Source organism: Aulostomus chinensis, chromosome 3 (genome assembly GCF_037954235.1).
Source record: "Aulostomus chinensis isolate RoL2024-O1b breed Wild chromosome 3, RoL_Achi_v1.0, whole genome shotgun sequence".
In the NCBI taxonomy this organism is placed as follows: Eukaryota; Metazoa; Chordata; class Actinopteri; order Syngnathiformes; family Aulostomidae; genus Aulostomus; species Aulostomus chinensis.
In genome coordinates, this window is record NC_141322.1 from 17,015,716 (window position 1) to 17,032,551 (window position 16,836).

Genomic DNA, 16,836 nt, shown 5'->3' on the forward strand with positions numbered 1-16,836 from the left:
ACAAAAGCATTTTCAAATGGGGCTTTTCAGATGGCTGCGGGTACACCTCCCCCTCAAGTTCGTTCTCTTTAGCCGGGAACTCTCCATCACTCAATCGTCTAATTGTCAAACGATCAAGTGACATGTGACTCTTGTGAGCGCAGTAGTGAGACGGACTGCTACGACTGCAGTCTCATGATACCAGACTGAGACCTTGGAGTCATTCAAATATATATTTTCTTGTCTGGTCTGGCGGAGGCCTGGCGCGAGTCAAGGTAATTGTGACCATCTCGTGAGTGAAGGTCTCCTTGTATAACATCTGGCTCTTCTGTTTACAGTACTTAAAGTTGTGTTTGATGAGGGGATGTGGAGCTTTGTAGTACCCGGCTGATCTCAGAGGGCAGGCCTCCAACTTATTTATAGCTCTCTGCTGTGGGTGTTGGAGGAAATTGGGCTGTGGCTGGGGGAGAGGCTGGTGTTTTTCCTTATAGGAAGACACTTCCTGAAAACCAGACTGAGTTCATCTCGGAGGAAGAGCGGGGGGGGGGGGGGGGGGGGGGCTGGATTTGTAATACAGCCCAAATGCATTTTCACTCAGCCTCCTCTTTGGTAAACACACAGGCAGCTCATTGATAGCATGTGTGACATTCCTCCATCTCTTCTCAGTATCCACGCTCAGGCTGTTCTCAGATCTTCAGGTCCCGCTGCCCCCCTTTTGACTTGTAGTCCACTTCTCCTCGGTTCATCCAGTTTGTTCCCGGTATCACTGTATTATCACACTCATCTGTTTATCTTCCTTCCTTGTATAACTTCCTCTTCGAAGGAAACGCAGACGCACATGACAGTGGTTGGCCAAACCTAAAACAGACCTTTGAAGAAAAGGTTCTGATTGATTCTAATCTCAAACCTGGATGTTTTTAACCAAATGAATCCTGAATGTGCCGGATCGTATCAAGCTAATAGAGAAATGCCGGACTCTTACGATGTCTTTTCTGCGCAGTGTATTTTCCAGTAAACAGTAATTTAGGTTGCTGGGTGTAGTTCTAGATGAAGTTTCCGAATCCAAATTAATCAACTATGTAAGTGACATCACTGTGCTGTCACAAAACAGCCAAAAATAACATTTTTACATGCTGCACGTAACCAATTCTTTGTGAGTGCAGGCAGTAAAATGAGATTTTAACTGTTTGTTAACTTTTAAAAACACAGAGCATCCCAGAATGACTTGATGTTGTTACAAATCCCAAATCCCAGAAGCCAAGTGAATGTTGTTGTGAATTTTCTTCCTAGAATTGCAATGTATGATGAACAATTTGGCCTGTTACTCCCTGGAAGTGTCCTCCACTGACAGAAGTAAACAAAAACAAGATTATTCCTAACAATATTAATATTAATACTTCTGATCATAAACTGAAACACACATCTTATTCTCTCAGCTCTCCCTTCCTTCTCTTCATTACTCCTTCTCTCTTTTCACTCTTCTTCACCTGCAAAGTTTTTTCATCATCTCCTTTCCTTCATGCTTTTCTTCACTCTCACTCCTTTTTTCATCTCTTCCCTGTATCCTGACACTTTCATCATGTCCTCACCATGTCTTCTCTCTTCCTAGCTCCTCATCACATATTCTCTCCTTAAACTTTTGCCCCCCCTGCCCCCCCCCCTTCCCCTGCCCCCCCCCCCTCTCTCGCAGTACCTGAAAATGGAGTAATTGCTGCTCTGCTGTGACTGTCAGGCTCTCTGAGCTTTCAAGGGGTTGTTAGACGAATTGCACAGCGCTCACCGCTGAGTTCTTAGGAGTCGCAGTGAGTAAAGGTCAAAGTTCAGCCCAGTTGAACCGAGTGAGCGTTTTCCAACGTATCAGTCCTGATTTGAACTGCTCCTCCAGTCACAGCGATGGAGGGGAAATCTAGTTGAATTTATTTTAAAAGGAGATTCAAAACTCAGTGAACACCAACATTTAAACTATTGCCCACATCTGAACTCACGAACAGCTGTTGTTGCATTCAGCTGTTGGCCCTTGATTTTACATTGTCATATTAAAGCGATACTTCATCCAAAGAGTGAAATTTGCTTTTTGTTTCCTTACTTCTTGTGAAGTGTCTCAGTTTAACAAAGATGTGGTTTTTTTTTCTTCTCCTGCATTAATTCATTGTGACTCCGGACTGCAGAGACCAACATACATTTACCTTAAAGTTTATGGAGACCAAGTTCGAACAATAGAAGAACTGTCCAAAGTGTCGGCCTCCAAACTTTCAAACACATCATCCAGTGTAATTTCCAGCTGTATATTCAGTAACCCCAAAAAATAGAGGACTTTTTGTTCAGCACTAGTGAGAAAAATGTGACCGGCTAGCCCATTCAAACGTTTACCTGCATTGCGTTGAACAGGAAGTGTTCTATTTTGATCATTTTAGATCTCAAATCCAAATGTTTTTGGTTCCACCTGGATGAAGAGGACTCGAAGTATCCTGAGAAATTGTAAACTTTAGCTTTTTTTGACAGTTTTTGTTCAAGTTAGCTCGACTCCATCAGCCTCAAGCTAATATTGTATGGCGGCTGTTTTCTGAATTTTTGGGTAAAGTTTCGCTCTAAGACATTAATGAAAATGATGATGAGGTAGAACATAACACAATCCTGGTTCACAATTTAGATCATTCCTTGACACAAGTTTGGGACGTTAACCCTATGGAAGGTATTTTTTTTTTAAACTTTTGTTATATGAAACAACGTTATCAAATATGTGAAGGTGGTATTAGATGACCTGAGCCTGACTGTATAGTTGTATAAATAAAAGTTGTTATCCTTGTGCCTCTCTGACTCAGGCTCGCTGATCTGCTGTGACAGTAAACCCTTATCGTTGGCGACGCCTAGCTAACCTCCTGACCTACTTCCTCTGCTCCACGATCTGTTTCTGTCATCTTGTGGTTGAGTTGGAGGCTTGGGTGCACTCCTCCCACAGCCATTATTGGAATCAGAGTATAACAGTCCACAGAGTTCCAACATGTCAGGATCTAAATAAACCATTGACAATAGACAGACGCACCGCTACCAGATGCCTGCTATGGCTGGTGTGTTGATACTTCAAAACAAACAAACAAGCACCACAAGAGAGGGATGAGGAGCAAGGAAAGAAGCATTTTAACATAAGCCTGGTTGCATTTCCTGAATAATTCAAAACCTTCAGAGACAGAAAAAGACGTGGCTCCACACACTTGTGCAGGTGAATAAGTGGGAGCGTGTGTGTGTGATTGTGTGCACCAGCACCAGCAGTATGTCAGGTTGAATTGGGTGTATTTAGGTTGAGCTCCATGTCAGGACTCCTTTCACCGCTGAAGTTGGAGGCGAGCTTTAAATGTAAATACTGTCATCCTGTTTATCCTGCTTCATCCCATCATCTCTCTCTATCCCAGACTTCCTCCACTCCTCTCCAGTGGGGTATATGCCTGAATAATCCAGAGGTTACATCACCATTCCTAATCAGTGTTTTGTATTCTGACCGTATTTTGTAGAACACTTACTAGGGATCCTGTCAGAGGGCTGACGTCTGTTGGAAGAATTAATCCAGACCGCTGATATTTAATGTAATGGCAGTGATGACAGAAACAAATGAACATTTTCCGTGTGTGTCGCTGTATTTAGAAGAGATGAGAGAAGCCCAGAGTACGCCAGCGGTACCCCTCGATAAGACCTCCAGGGGGTCTCAATTACTCTTTTTGAAGAGTGAATAGTTTTCAAAGATGTTATGTTTTATGAATTCATAACCTGAACAACAAAAGGCGTTAGCTGTGTCATGCTAATTCCTTAGCGAGCTTCTGAATCACTCCTGCAGTTTTAGCTAGAAGATGGTTCTGTATGGATTTGTTAGAGCTTGAAATTCAGGAAATGTGCTTTCTTGCAATTAAAGTACAAGTTGCCGGCAGAAGCTCAGTTTAGATGAATGTATTTCCATGGAAACCACGGTAAACTATTAGCTTTAACAGAATCAATCAAAGCACCAGCGACACAGACGTATAAAGAGAATTTGATCAATTATTTCATTATGAAGTAAAAATTGTGTTGCTTCCAAGTATGAAGGAAACAACAGTGCACATTCAATTGATCTGGAGGCCTCCAACTTCCTGTTTAACCCTTGGTTAAACTAATATTAATTAATCCTGCTGCTCTTCTAGACTTTCCAAATGTTACTGGACCAAACTGCGCGCTTTCAAATCATGTTGCTGCAATTGTGAAGTTAAAAGAAAAAAAAAACCAACTGCATCATTTTGCAGCAAAGTCATGTGATGGTGGCCTATGTGTTCTCTAGCATGCAATTTGCTCTGTCACCTCAGATATTAAAATTAGGCGCCACTCGATTTAAGTCTGGCACCCATCTCTACTGCTCGCTCTTGATCATGAACGTTTCTCTATCTCCTCTCCCTACATTGACAATTTTTTTTTCAGCTCTGCTGAAAGAACCATGAGTGTAGTGGAGAGCAACGCTGAAGGTATTTGTCAAGGACTTGTATAGAAAAGACACTGCCGACAGCAAACATTGGCAGGGACTCGGGGTCTAAAGATTGCTTATGACCATGTTATAGCATGTTTGTTTGTCTGAAGTGGTTACTGGAGTGATCTCAGCTCACACTCAGGAGTCAGAAGGGTTCTCTTGTTGCTGCGTCACTCAAGCTATCATTAAGCCAACTGCCCTCCATCTTTAGTAAGGCAAGTCACCACTTAGCACTAAGTTGTTGTATCAAACTCCACTCAACAAAATCCTGGTCTGAGGGCCCCTGGTTAACTCAGTGTCCCTGGTTAACTCAGTGTGTGTGTGTGTGTGTGTGTGTGTGTGTGTGTGTGTGTGTGTGTGTGTGTGTGTGTGTGTGATGTCTTTATGTGTTCCCTTAAATGAGTTTGAATCCATTACTCTTGACTGTGGCAGGAGTGTGTAGTTCTGTGTTTTTTGGACTAATGAGGAATTCGATGGTAGGAGGATATTCAGAAGATGTTCCTTCACATGACCTGAGAACACTGACCTGGTCGCTTATGTAAAACCTTTCCAAACCTGCCTTGAATGTGCTTCTCTCTTTTTTTTTATGTAACTATCCCTTCTATCAAGTAGCCACTGTCCACAATCTAATTAGTGCCAGTGAGAGCCGCTATTGACCGTGAACACAACGGCCCCCGCTTGCTAATGAGACCTCAGGAATAAAGATCACTGGCACAAAAGCAAACTTTAATTAATTCACTTTTGTTTCTTTTCAGCTCCAAAGACTTGCAGCCCAAAGCAGTTTGTGTGTAAAGATGGGGTGACGTGTATCTCCAAGGGCTGGCGCTGCGATCGAGAGAAAGACTGCCCGGACGGCTCTGACGAAGAGCCTGATGTTTGTAAGTGTTTAAAAAAAAAAACCTTTCTGAACAGTGTACTTTAGCCCTTCCGTTCTAATTCTGATGCGTGCATCTGACCTGTGCAGCACCCAGAACTTCGGCAGACATTTTAACCCTTCACAGTTGATTATCGGATTTAGGAGGGAGTGTTTTTCAGATCATACAACTCTCTATACCTATGATTTAAAGATTCAGGGAGCTTCTTCGTTGTACCATGCAGTAGTTATTGCAATAATTTCACATATTCCCCATGATTTATATTCCCAATCTGTGAGTTCTTTGGAGTAAAAGCCTTCCCTTGCAGATGAGATAAATATTTATTGATCAAATGTCATAGCAGCAGCAGCAGCAGCAGCAGCAGCGGAAGCAGCGATGAGAATAAAACGATCTAACCTGAGCAGGCACCTGCTCGAACAAATATATCTAAAAGTATTTTCAGTCTTCTACAGCGGCCGTTGTCAAGCCTTTTGAGTCGTGACCCTTCTCCCTTCTCCCACTGTGCAGTTTTTTTCGCCCACAGACAGAATTCACCATCTTAGATTTATTTGAATAACTGCACCGTAACTGTTAACACATGTGCTTTAGGCTGAAAAGGATAATATTGAAAGTAATACATTACTGAAATAAGTGGGCCAGTTAACATGTAAAAATGAAACTTTATTGAGAATTGGTTGAATAGTTGTTATAGTTTATTTTAGTGCTCAGGATTTTGAAGCGTAGACGCACTTTCATTCTCACATACTCCCGTAATGGCTGCCAGAACTGTTTCTACCAGTTACGGGCAGAAGACATTAAAAAACAGGTTGGGTTTTTTTCACCTGATCATTTAGTGACCTCCAGAAATAATTCTGTGACCGCCGTAGGGATCTCGACCCCCTGATTGAGAACCACGATTATAGAGAAAGCATGAAAAAATACAGAATATAAATGTAAAAAGAAAATAAAAAAATAATAAATTGTATTTCTTACCCTTTGAAAGGAGTTTAAAGAAAGTTAGTGTGTGTCATGCTTAAAAAAACAAAACATTATCTAATCTTTTGAATTTAGTTTTATTCCCTCAAAGAAAAAAAAAAATCCATTCACGTATTTGCTGGAGGAGATTTGGTATAGTGTAATTTTCTGTAACAGGTGCTCCAGTGATTCCACCTGACACAATCTTAAAGAAGTCATCCTCCAACAGCTATTAGATTTATTTGGCCTGGCTGGAGGAAACAATGGCATGTTTATCAGGCAGCCACTGAGGTCACTCCACATTTAAAGCATCCTGTCATGCCCAATTACAAGATTTCCAGAGTTTGCCTTTCTTTAATAGATGTGATTTCCTTTTGCATTCAGAACCACAGACGATGCAGCTAATGAGACAAATCCAACTCGAATGTTCAAGGGGGAAAAAAAGGAAATAAAGAAGAAGACGACAGGCATGCTTTCGAAGTCTACATTAGGGTTGAAACGCTTTGAGCCTGAATCCCTGGGGAGGGAATGAAAGCAGCAGTGTCCTTTTAGTCAGCTCCTCAGACTGAAACGCCTGTAGTTTTCCAAGAGGACAGAGGAGTTAGTGGGGGGGCACTTTGTGTGTGTGCATGTGTGCGTGCGCGTGCATGTTTGTTGAAGGCTTGCAGGGAGTGAGTGAGAGATTTGGGAGGCCAATGGCTGCAGTCTAGACGTGAGGACTGTAGGAGAGAAGGTCTGGAAGTCATTAGAGACTCGCCCAGAGCAATGGAGAAACCTGCTGTTTTTCACAACCTGCTCTTTCCCCCCTTCTCATCTGTGGGCTAGCCTCCTTCCGTGTCTATATCTGGGATAGAAACAACAGTGACTGCATCCCGACATCTTCTCGCTTATGCCAGACTCTGAAAAACAACATTTACGGGAATCAGGCGCGGAGGGGACTTAATTTTTCAGTGTCATAATGGAAAACCCAAGATGAGATTCAGTACATATCTGTTACTTAGAGGAACAGTTCGAAGTGCAGGCGGTGGAATAGTCCATCAGAGTGGTTTACATTGGAGCTGCCGCTGACACATCACCTTTATGTGTACCACTAACACACGACTTCCTCTTTTTGGCCAATCCAAACAGTCACATGGGGTTATTATGCATGTCTGCATGTAATAGAAAAAAATGTCTGCCCTGTAGTGCTGCACTTTTTGGTGAAAAAGTCATAATTTTATTATTGTATACAATATTTCAACTGTTATAATAAAAAAAATGATCATGTTTACATTTTCTCAGGTTTTATTCAGTATTTTGTCTATTTCTAAAATTCAAACATACACAAACTAGCTCCGTGTTTACTTTAGGCTACGCTGTAGTCACAAGAACAGGGTAGAAATGAAACAAAAAGCAATGACCAAAAAAATATTTTAGAAAATAAAAGCTATTTCTGCAACTTTTGTGCAGTACTCCTTAAAATAATAAGTACTTTTTTTCAGTTACATACTGCAACTGTGGTCTGACATCACTACTGTGTCAACAGTACCACTACTACTACTGCTACTACTACTACTTCTTCTACTACCTATCCAAAACTGGCGTTTGGCGAAATCCAATTTTCGGAATGTTTTGATGAAGACTGAAAATCGAAAGTGACTGAAATGCCATATGAGCGCATACTTAGAGACCTAAATATGTGCACTGACTATGTACGCAGTAACATTTGCTGTTGAGTTGTTGTGGTAAATATTCTGACAGCGCTACTTTTGCAGATGCATGTGGTTGGAAGATGCAGGAGAAAGGTTTATTGATTCATTCATGTGGACGGGCCTTCACAGTGGCCTTTGTCTGGATGTTGGCTATTGCCAGTGAAGTCAGCCACTGTCCAGTGCAGCTGCTTTGCCCTGCTGTGTAACTCCCACAATGCGGTTCTTTGTGCCCCGGGGTGGTGGGTCAGACTGGCATAGTGGGATACTGAAAGAGCAAAACAAAAACAAAATGGTTGTCTGGGCACATGACCTTTATTTTGACGTTTGATCTGCATTCCTAATCAATGAACATTATTAAGCTAAAGGTTCATTTAAAAGTGGCGGCTATGTCTGGTCCAGGTGAGTTGGAGGCCCCTACAGAGCTGACAGCCCCTCGGGCTGTAGACTTGATTAGGGTCCTGAAATATTCCCACGTATATAGCGAGGATGCCCTGGAAACATAGGAAGTGTTCTACTCCGATGACGTCCCCCATCTGTGGTCTGTAATAAGGACAGCTTTACAGACAGTTCCCACCTAAGCTGCAATTAGCCTCTTAGAAGAGTAGGCACTTTTGTGACAGCGACTTTCAGAGTGGAAAGCATCATTTGTCATGATTTAATGTGGGTCTCACTGACTTTAATTAAAGGAAATAAGAGACTCCCTTGAAAAGAGGTTATGTTTTGATGTACTTGCCCAGAAGTGTGATGAGATGCGTAATAAGGGGGTTTATTGTTTGCTGTGTGTTTGATCAATGGTTGCATGGAGCAGCTAGCTGATCCACACTGCTGCTTACAGATATAGGAGAGGAAGTGAATTGTGTGATCCCACCACTGACTCCTCAAAGCAGCCACCACCCTGCACAGATAGCTATCAACATGTCGCAGAAAATAACCTTTGCGCAACATGAAAGAATAAGTCACCTTCCAGCTCCTGCCAAAACCTGCTGCAGGTGTGAGTGTAGGCACTCGCACTCTGTCACGATGCTCGTGGGCAGGTCTAACCTTCAGTAAATGTAGGTCAGCATGTCTTCTACACATGGATCTGGGAGTAGCGTGGTCCAACTACACACTCATCTAAAAAAAAAAAAAATATATATATATATATATATATATATATATATATCAAAAAGAGCTTTATCTGTTTTCGTGTACGCATTATTATTTATTTTCACCAGTTCACTTTTCCTTTTACTGCCCGTTCTTTTAGCTCTACCTCCTGGTATTCCTACGCATGTCCCTCACCTGCTCCTTACAAGTTGTGGATGGTAAAACCAAAACAATGGGCTGAAAGATGCTAAAGCACTCAACAGTTCAGAGCTGGAGGAAGATTCTCTGCTAGCCACTCACTATGTGCGATGCCCTTTGAAATACTCTGCCATTTTTTTGTTGTTGTTAATACAAACATTTATTAGATTGCAGCTTTAAGAGTGGCTTAGCTGTAAACACTCTTAATTTAACAAAGTTACTCAACAAAATGGGTTGAATTAACCATTTTTGTCATCAAAGATATATTAAAATGATGTCAGAACTGTTAGATTAAGCTAAAAATACTGTGTAATGTTTGCTTAGATAGTCATTATTTGTCAGATTCATTGGCAGGGGTTTAACAATCAGGACAACAAGTCCCACGTTCCCATGCTGCTTCACAATAGCATAAAATTACAACTCTTAATACTGTTTTGATTGACAGGCCCCTAGTGGCAGAATTTACATATTGTGCTTTTAAAGCTTGCTAAGCTCCTCAATCATTTTTCAATGATGCTTAACACAGCAACGTCTCATAACAACTGTATTTAAGTATGTGGGCAGACAGAGGTGATCCAACAGGAACCACTTGGTCATTTTAGATGAGTCTGGGTAGTTGAGACGGCAAAGCTGCCCCCCCGGAGCAGGACGAGAGAGCCTTGACTGTGTTCAGCCAAGAAAAGCGTGTCAGGGGTATACATTCTTAAAAAGACCATTATGCAATCTCAGCAGGGCTCTACGCGGAAAGGGAGGGAAGGCCAGAGGCACTCTTAGGGGGCATTAGAGCAAACTTGGGACAGCAGGCAGTATGTTAATGGAGTAGACAGGGGGGATTAACAATAATGACATGAGCATTTTAATATGTAAAGTCCAAATCTTGACGGCAAAACCAGCTTTGTCTTGTGGTTTATATCAGTAATGAAAGACAGGGCACTCCGTCAGCTTTTGTGATGTCATTCCTGGTCCACAACTACTGTCTGGTCATTTGTGAGGCGTGTTTTGTCTGGAATAACGAGTCATCCACCCAATTTGACGACTGCTAGGATGTTAAATAGGCTGTAGAATCACACACTGTACAGTTACTACTACTCAAGATGCCATCTAGTGTCCACGGTAGTTATGGCATGAGGAAAGCAGATTGTATAGCAAGAAACTTGGTGTTGAGGAGGTGGTCAGCAAGACACCAGACAGCTGTGAGTCAAGCTTGTATTGCGTTACATGACAGCCTTTTGGAACTGGAGGCCAGTTTCTGATTTTGTTTTCCAACCACAAGTCAAAACTTTATTTAAATTACGATTGTCCCTTGTTTTAACCATGCGGATCTTATTTTAACCACAGTGATGAAGGTATTCTGTGCCTAAACCAAACCAAACCCTTAACACAGCATTGACACATCATGAAATATCATATTTCTGGAATAACGTGTGATTACAGCATCCCAAACACCAACTAGTTTTAGCGGGCTTCCACTAACCCATATATTTTGAATAGATAAAATGTATTCAGTTGTCTGAGATCAGTCGAATCATGTGAGTTGTCTGTTGTTTGAAATATTTTTTTCCAACGTTCATTGTAACCAATTAAAAGGACTTTGTGATGAAAGCTCTTTCCCTTCTCATACTACTGGTCAACAAAGAACCAAAACAGGCAGGAAACTCAATCATTCCAAAATAAAAATCTACTGGCACCACCGATGGTTCCTTCCACTTTTTCATTCACTCTCACGAGACCGGATACACCTGACAGAACGTGTGATATCATACATCCATTATCACTAGCAAGGGGGCGGCACATAACAGGACTCAAAAGCTGTTTTTACCCCTTTCATCTGGGTATTTTTGCAAAAGGAAAAGGCCAAAAATGCTGAGTTCAAGTGTGTATGTGTGTGTGTGTGTGTGAGAGAGAGAGAGAGAGAGGAAGAGAGAGAGAGAGAAGTGTTATTAAAAGTTGTGTCATCTGTCCTTTTATGCCTTAGCTTAAGAAAACAGGTAAAATCAGTTGAATGACTTAACGTCTAGAAATATCACCCCTGATTTGCTTTAGGTATTTATTTACTTTTCCTCTTTCATAACCAGTAGACTCAATGTATTTATTTGGTCCCGGTATTGGGTGACGTTGTTCTCCATGTATCTCGGATTTGACTTTGCTGATAGGACTGTTTGTTTAGTTGATTCTCTGCCCTGAGGAGAAGTAGTGCTGCTGTTTTTGGAGAAGGTTTAGTTTGTTGTGTTTTTGAGCGCTGGATGTGGCCTTCCTGCTTTGCTTGTCAACCTGCCAACCATCCCAGAAGCCCCCCATGAAGGAATGAAAATGTGGTGTTGATATTTTTGAAGGAAAGAGGTGAGCAGGGAGCCAGAGACCAAAGATCCAACCATCAAGGGTACAGCGTAAATAGGGCACACAGTCTGCTAGCAGGGTTAACCTAAATTTATATGAAAACAGTTATACTGAGATATGGTTGTCTGGAAAAAGGAAATCTTAAAATAAACCCAGAGAAAAACTTGAGAGGCACAAACAGGGGTGGTTGGAGTGGCAGGTTATGTCTTCTTTAATTGGGGAGTGTCAGGTTCATAGGATAGTGGTTAGAAATAAACTTGGCTGAGGTGCAGCCATTGTTGCCCTCAGCTAGCAGCAGCTAGACAGCTAACAATTCATTAGCTGCAAGAAAACTAGCTGCATGGAAAAAGATATTTTTTTTAAGTAAAACTTTGATTTGACATCACAATCACTTGCATTAATGCGTATGACCTGAACAGAGATTCATTTTGTTCACGGAGGAAGCGAAGTACAAAAGCTAGCATGTCAAACTGATGTCAGTTCTCCAAGATCTGGAAATTTCTCTCATTACTAGTTGGATATTCTGATGCTCTCCCACTTCCTACCAGTGCACGCATGTGCATGTCAACTGGGTAGAGCAGGCAATCAGAGAAGTGTGATTTTGACAGTAATAGACCATAAATAGCATTAACTTCAAGTGGGATGCTGCCACATAAACTACCTCAACAGTACAGCACAGCACCAACAGTCACTTGCTGATAGTGAGGCTACTCTTTCCGCTCTGTCGCTGAATTGAGCATCTTTGATGTTTTCATTTGCCCATAACAGTCCCTCACGCTGCTGAGGAGCCCTTAGAAGACCATTTCCATTTCACTCATCCAATAATGGCCAGGTCCAGGAGTAGAGAAAGGGAGGCTGCACAGGCTGAGTGCAATGACCAAACAAGAAGAGAGAGAGCTTGACTCACTAGTAAACGCACTTTATCACAAAAGAACTGGAAGAGTGACGTTGCACTTTTGATGACCATTGTTTGTTAAACTTTGGCCACATTTACTTCTGAGTAAAGTGTTTTTGCCAAGCATCCCGGAAGTTCCCTCTTCTTTTTTGTTCAATAACCCAATAAAGGATATTAGCCAGCATAAATGATGAAATTGCTGGTTTTTATCATGGTTAGCGGTTTGCAATTAGCCCAGCTTCCTTATCTGGTCTCAACACCTCCAATATCAGGGAACCTTTAATATTCCAATATTCCAATACTCATGTGAACAACTGGATTTTTTTTTCATAATCCAGTGAATATTAGAAAATTATATCCTGTCCCCATTTTGTAGTTTCTTATGAACGCACGATAAATGCACTTTAAACCTCACTCCCCCAGATCAGTGTGAACAATGAACAAGCCAGTGTACATAATGTTGTATCTTGACAAGAAGAACTCAACAATTTAGTAAGATTAATTAGAATGAAAAGCTCTGAAAGCAGAGTAAGTTGAGAGAAGATACTGGACATGTAGAGCTAAAAGTTGTTGTGACACAACTCTCTCTAGTTGTTTTTCAAAGTTTAGAAGATTAGACAGTGGTCCATAATTAATAAGGGACTCTTGCTGAAAGTGCCTTAATTAGAGATCATTTTCACCACAGCACAGCGGTCTTCAAACTTCTGTGGATGGTGCCAGTAGTGTTAAGTTAATAATATTCAGTGTAGGTCCCAGAAGAGTTTGAAAAATATAGCTGTTGGGATGGCAAGAACCAAGATCTAAATGCTTTGGTTGCCAGCACCAAGTCAGTTCAGTTTCAAGAGGGATTCTGGAATTGGTTAAAAAAAGATCTGGGATTCTGCAGAGATCTTCCTGACAACAAATAGCTGAAATACAAAGTCAGTTGTGAGCCACTGTGCCCTCTAAATGAGCTCTGATGTTGCTCTGTCTTGTTTTCCTCCCTGTGTCCTAGTTGTTTAGAGTTCTGTTTTTTGGCAGGGCAGATGGGGGGGGGGGAGGGGGGGCGGGGCGGCTGGTCAAGCAGTCCCTTGAGGCTTCTAGCTCGGTATCGGGATGCTTGATCCAAGAATGTGTCATGTGGGCCAAGAGAGTCACACAGAAGGCCAGCCGGTCTGTGAGGACACGATCATCAGTGGTCAGAAAAAAATACCAGTATGTCATTAAGAGCTGCCGGCGGTAAACTGGTGCAACACTATTTATTAATGAGGTATATTTATGGATCGTTTAATTATTCATCTACCTCTGGATGTCTGTGAAATAGCAGGATTATATCTGATAATCAGTTGATAGTAAAGTGTACTTCAGTTGTTGGTATAGGTACGGCACTGTTAAATAATAAATTCAAGGCGGTGGGTCGCTTCCATGCTAGGCCTCATCCTGGCCCACATAAAGTACCTCGTTCTTTCACTGGCAGCATGCTATTATTTATTTGTGTTAGCTGGCATACTGTATGGAGGGGAGGCGAGAACTTCTAAATCTGCTAGCCTAACAAGCCGATTCAAGACTGAGGGATGGTCGGATTCAGGCGCTCATCCTGATTCTCTCAGATTCTGGGTTAGCTGGTCATTTCCTGCTGCAGCTGATAAAGAGAGGGTTCATTAGAGGAACTTGAAAAAGAAAAATCAAGTGTGGCACTAGAAAGCACTTGGAGAGCATACCGCTGACACGGCAAGCTTTCGGCCTCGTGGCATTTTCATGCTCAGGCCCTAATTAAAGCTGCAACCAGCAATGAGAGGTCCCTCGTGCTGCTGTGCACGTCTGTGTTTGTTGCTCAGGGCGGTGAAACCTGCTAAAAGGAGCAGACTTAAATGCGCACTGTGGTGAAAATATCACCTCCTGTGTCCATTAGGTGGCAGGTAGAGAACACTGTTGCTCTAAATTATGTTGATGCACATCAGGTGAGGAAAACACAGTAAAATTAAGATGTAAATCAAGTGATGTTTATAACATCAGGCCTACTTCCTATGCCCACTAGGTGGCGCTAGGACTTAAATTCAGCTTGCATGTTTTTGGACATCAAACCTGTGGCGTTTGGTCAAGATCTGATAATGTGGAGTCCATTTACCACAGTTTTCTGTTCCATGACCAAATATCAAAATTGGATACCTCATGTCCTGTTGCCATTGGTTGGCACTGTAACTGACCTGCCCCAAAATGTAGTGTGGTCTTGGCTCATCCTTCACCCATCAACCATGTTTGGTGGAAACCAGCTTCATGGGTTTTGTGTAATCCTGCTAACGGACAAACAAACGGCACCCAAGACCATGACCTCCTTGAAGGAGGTAGGAAGTGAGAGATCCTGGCCACTACAAAAACTAAAGGGGGGCACGTGTTCAAATATTAATCTTAAAACAAAACTTAATTATAAAGTGTTAGCTCCCATTTCATCAGTGTGCCCCTTGGCCCTCACCAGTTTCTCCAGCTCTCCCTCCATGTGGCCGTGCCACAGTTCAGATCAGGGTCTGCATGTGACACTGCTTACAACACCGCAGCTCAGCCTGCTTTGTAGGGGGCCACAGCCGATTTACGTAATCAAACAATGGCCTTAGTTCTCCTGCCCTCGCTCCCTCAGGCTGGAAAAGTGCATGTGATCCACCTCTATGTGCAGCGGCTTAGAAACTCCACTCGTGCAAGGTGTCTAAAATCCTCCGTGCCGCAATCTTGTTTTGATAGATTATTAGAGAAGAAAGGCTTTGTTTGGCTGTACAGTGACTTGGTAGCCTGCAGAAAAAGAACATCGGGTCTTTTTAGTTGAAATATCCACTTAAATATAAGTAGTACTCTGTTGCACTGTGATTTGCCTGAATGTTTGCCTCTTACAGACAGACTCCTGTTGAGTCATTAAGACCATATGGAATAAGAAAAATTGTTCCCGGTGTGCGCTGACGTTTCTGTGACATTTGTGGCAAAGAAATTAACCTTTGGAACAAATTTTGGTTCTCCATAGGAAAAGAATAGTCAAATCTCCCACCTCGGTGTTCAATCACTGGCACTGCCACAAGGCCAGCCTATGTGGATCGATGATGGAGACAGCATTTTCCCTTAGATGCTCAATAAACACAACAACTGAAGCCATACAGGGAAATTACTATAGATCTCCTGCGAGTTAGCCGTTGAAGCACTGGACCACTTAAGCTGTGCAGAGAAAAAGAGCTAATAGTTTCTCAAATAAATTAAAAAAAAAGTCGTGGGCCTGCTAACCTGGCTCACTCTCAGCAGAGGAATATTGAATAAAAGACCCTGTTTCATTGAAATTAGCAATGGCTCTCCCCAGTGCAGCCTCACCAACAGCTGCCAGCTCTCAGAAGAATGGAGCCTTGTGGGACTCCGTCAACTTCCTTTGGATAAGGTGTTCCTATTGCTCTTGTGTGTTCTCTCCCTTTATTCTTTTCCTCCCTTTTTCCATCTCTGACAATGTTCCTTGCTCTTTTGATTGTCCAGGCATTGCCCTCTTACTCACTGTAAATGGGTCAACAGATGTTGGAGGAAAAAATAATGAGAGGAGATAAGAGGAAGGCAAAGTCCTGTAGAGGAGACATCAGGATTTTTTTGTCATTGTAGGTCATCTATTTTCTATTTTCAAAGTGTAAGTTGTTACTGAATGCATGTTGTTGTTGTTGTTAAGTCACATCTCAATTTTTTTTATATGTTTACAAAGTAATGACATGGTTTTACTGGAACATAAATTTCTGAAATTTGGGCAAAGCCAATTAAGCAGTTTCCTTCTGTTTCCATTCTTTTCTGCTTAGCTAAGCTAAGCTAACAGTCTCCTAGCACTGACCATATAGTTTATAATCAAACTTGAAAGCGGCAACAAGCTACCGTTTCCTTGACTTGGGTCGTGTGTACTTGTCTTCCAGGTTTCATTTGAATACAGAATAAACTCTCAATGGGAGTTGACAACAACGATGTAGTGTTCTTTACCAGTCTGTGCTCTTTTAGCAGGTCTAAAACAGTTCCTGGTTGAACTTCAGGATATAACTGCTAAGTCATTAGCCTTTTTTGTAGACGTTCAGAGTCAAAAGGTAGGAAATTTCATCTAGAAAAAGAATTCAGGAATAGCATCGATATGAGGAAGGTCCCTCTACAAAGAATTTGGCACAATATTCTCTAATATGCAGTGTAAAACCTGCACAGATATTCAAGCAGTATTACTCTGTTTGTTTCTCCCTCTCAGGAATCCCCGAGTTGTCTCTTAGCAAATACTACTGCACCACGTCTAAATGCCACTACACTGGCATGCTAATTGTGGGCATTTTGTCTCCGGGATGCAGGGAAGTGTGTACACTGTAG

The 16,836-nt window shown here is 42.0% G+C and overlaps 1 protein-coding gene across 8 annotated transcripts in view; it reads left to right on the plus strand.

Moving 5' to 3' along the window:
• The window catches only part of LOC147267935 (low-density lipoprotein receptor-related protein 1-like), a 156,853-nt gene that overhangs the window by 70,285 nt on the left and 69,732 nt on the right, over positions 1–16,836 (plus strand). For all 8 annotated transcript variants that reach the window (XR_015112086.1, XM_086199093.1, XM_086199094.1 and 5 more), the window contains one exon: positions 5,221–5,343. Coding sequence is in view for 6 of the 8 variants with exons in the window: in XM_086199093.1 (XP_086055219.1) it covers positions 5,221–5,343 (123 nt within the window). In the remaining 2 variants the exon portion in view is untranslated. The remainder of the gene's footprint in view (positions 1–5,220; positions 5,344–16,836) is intronic.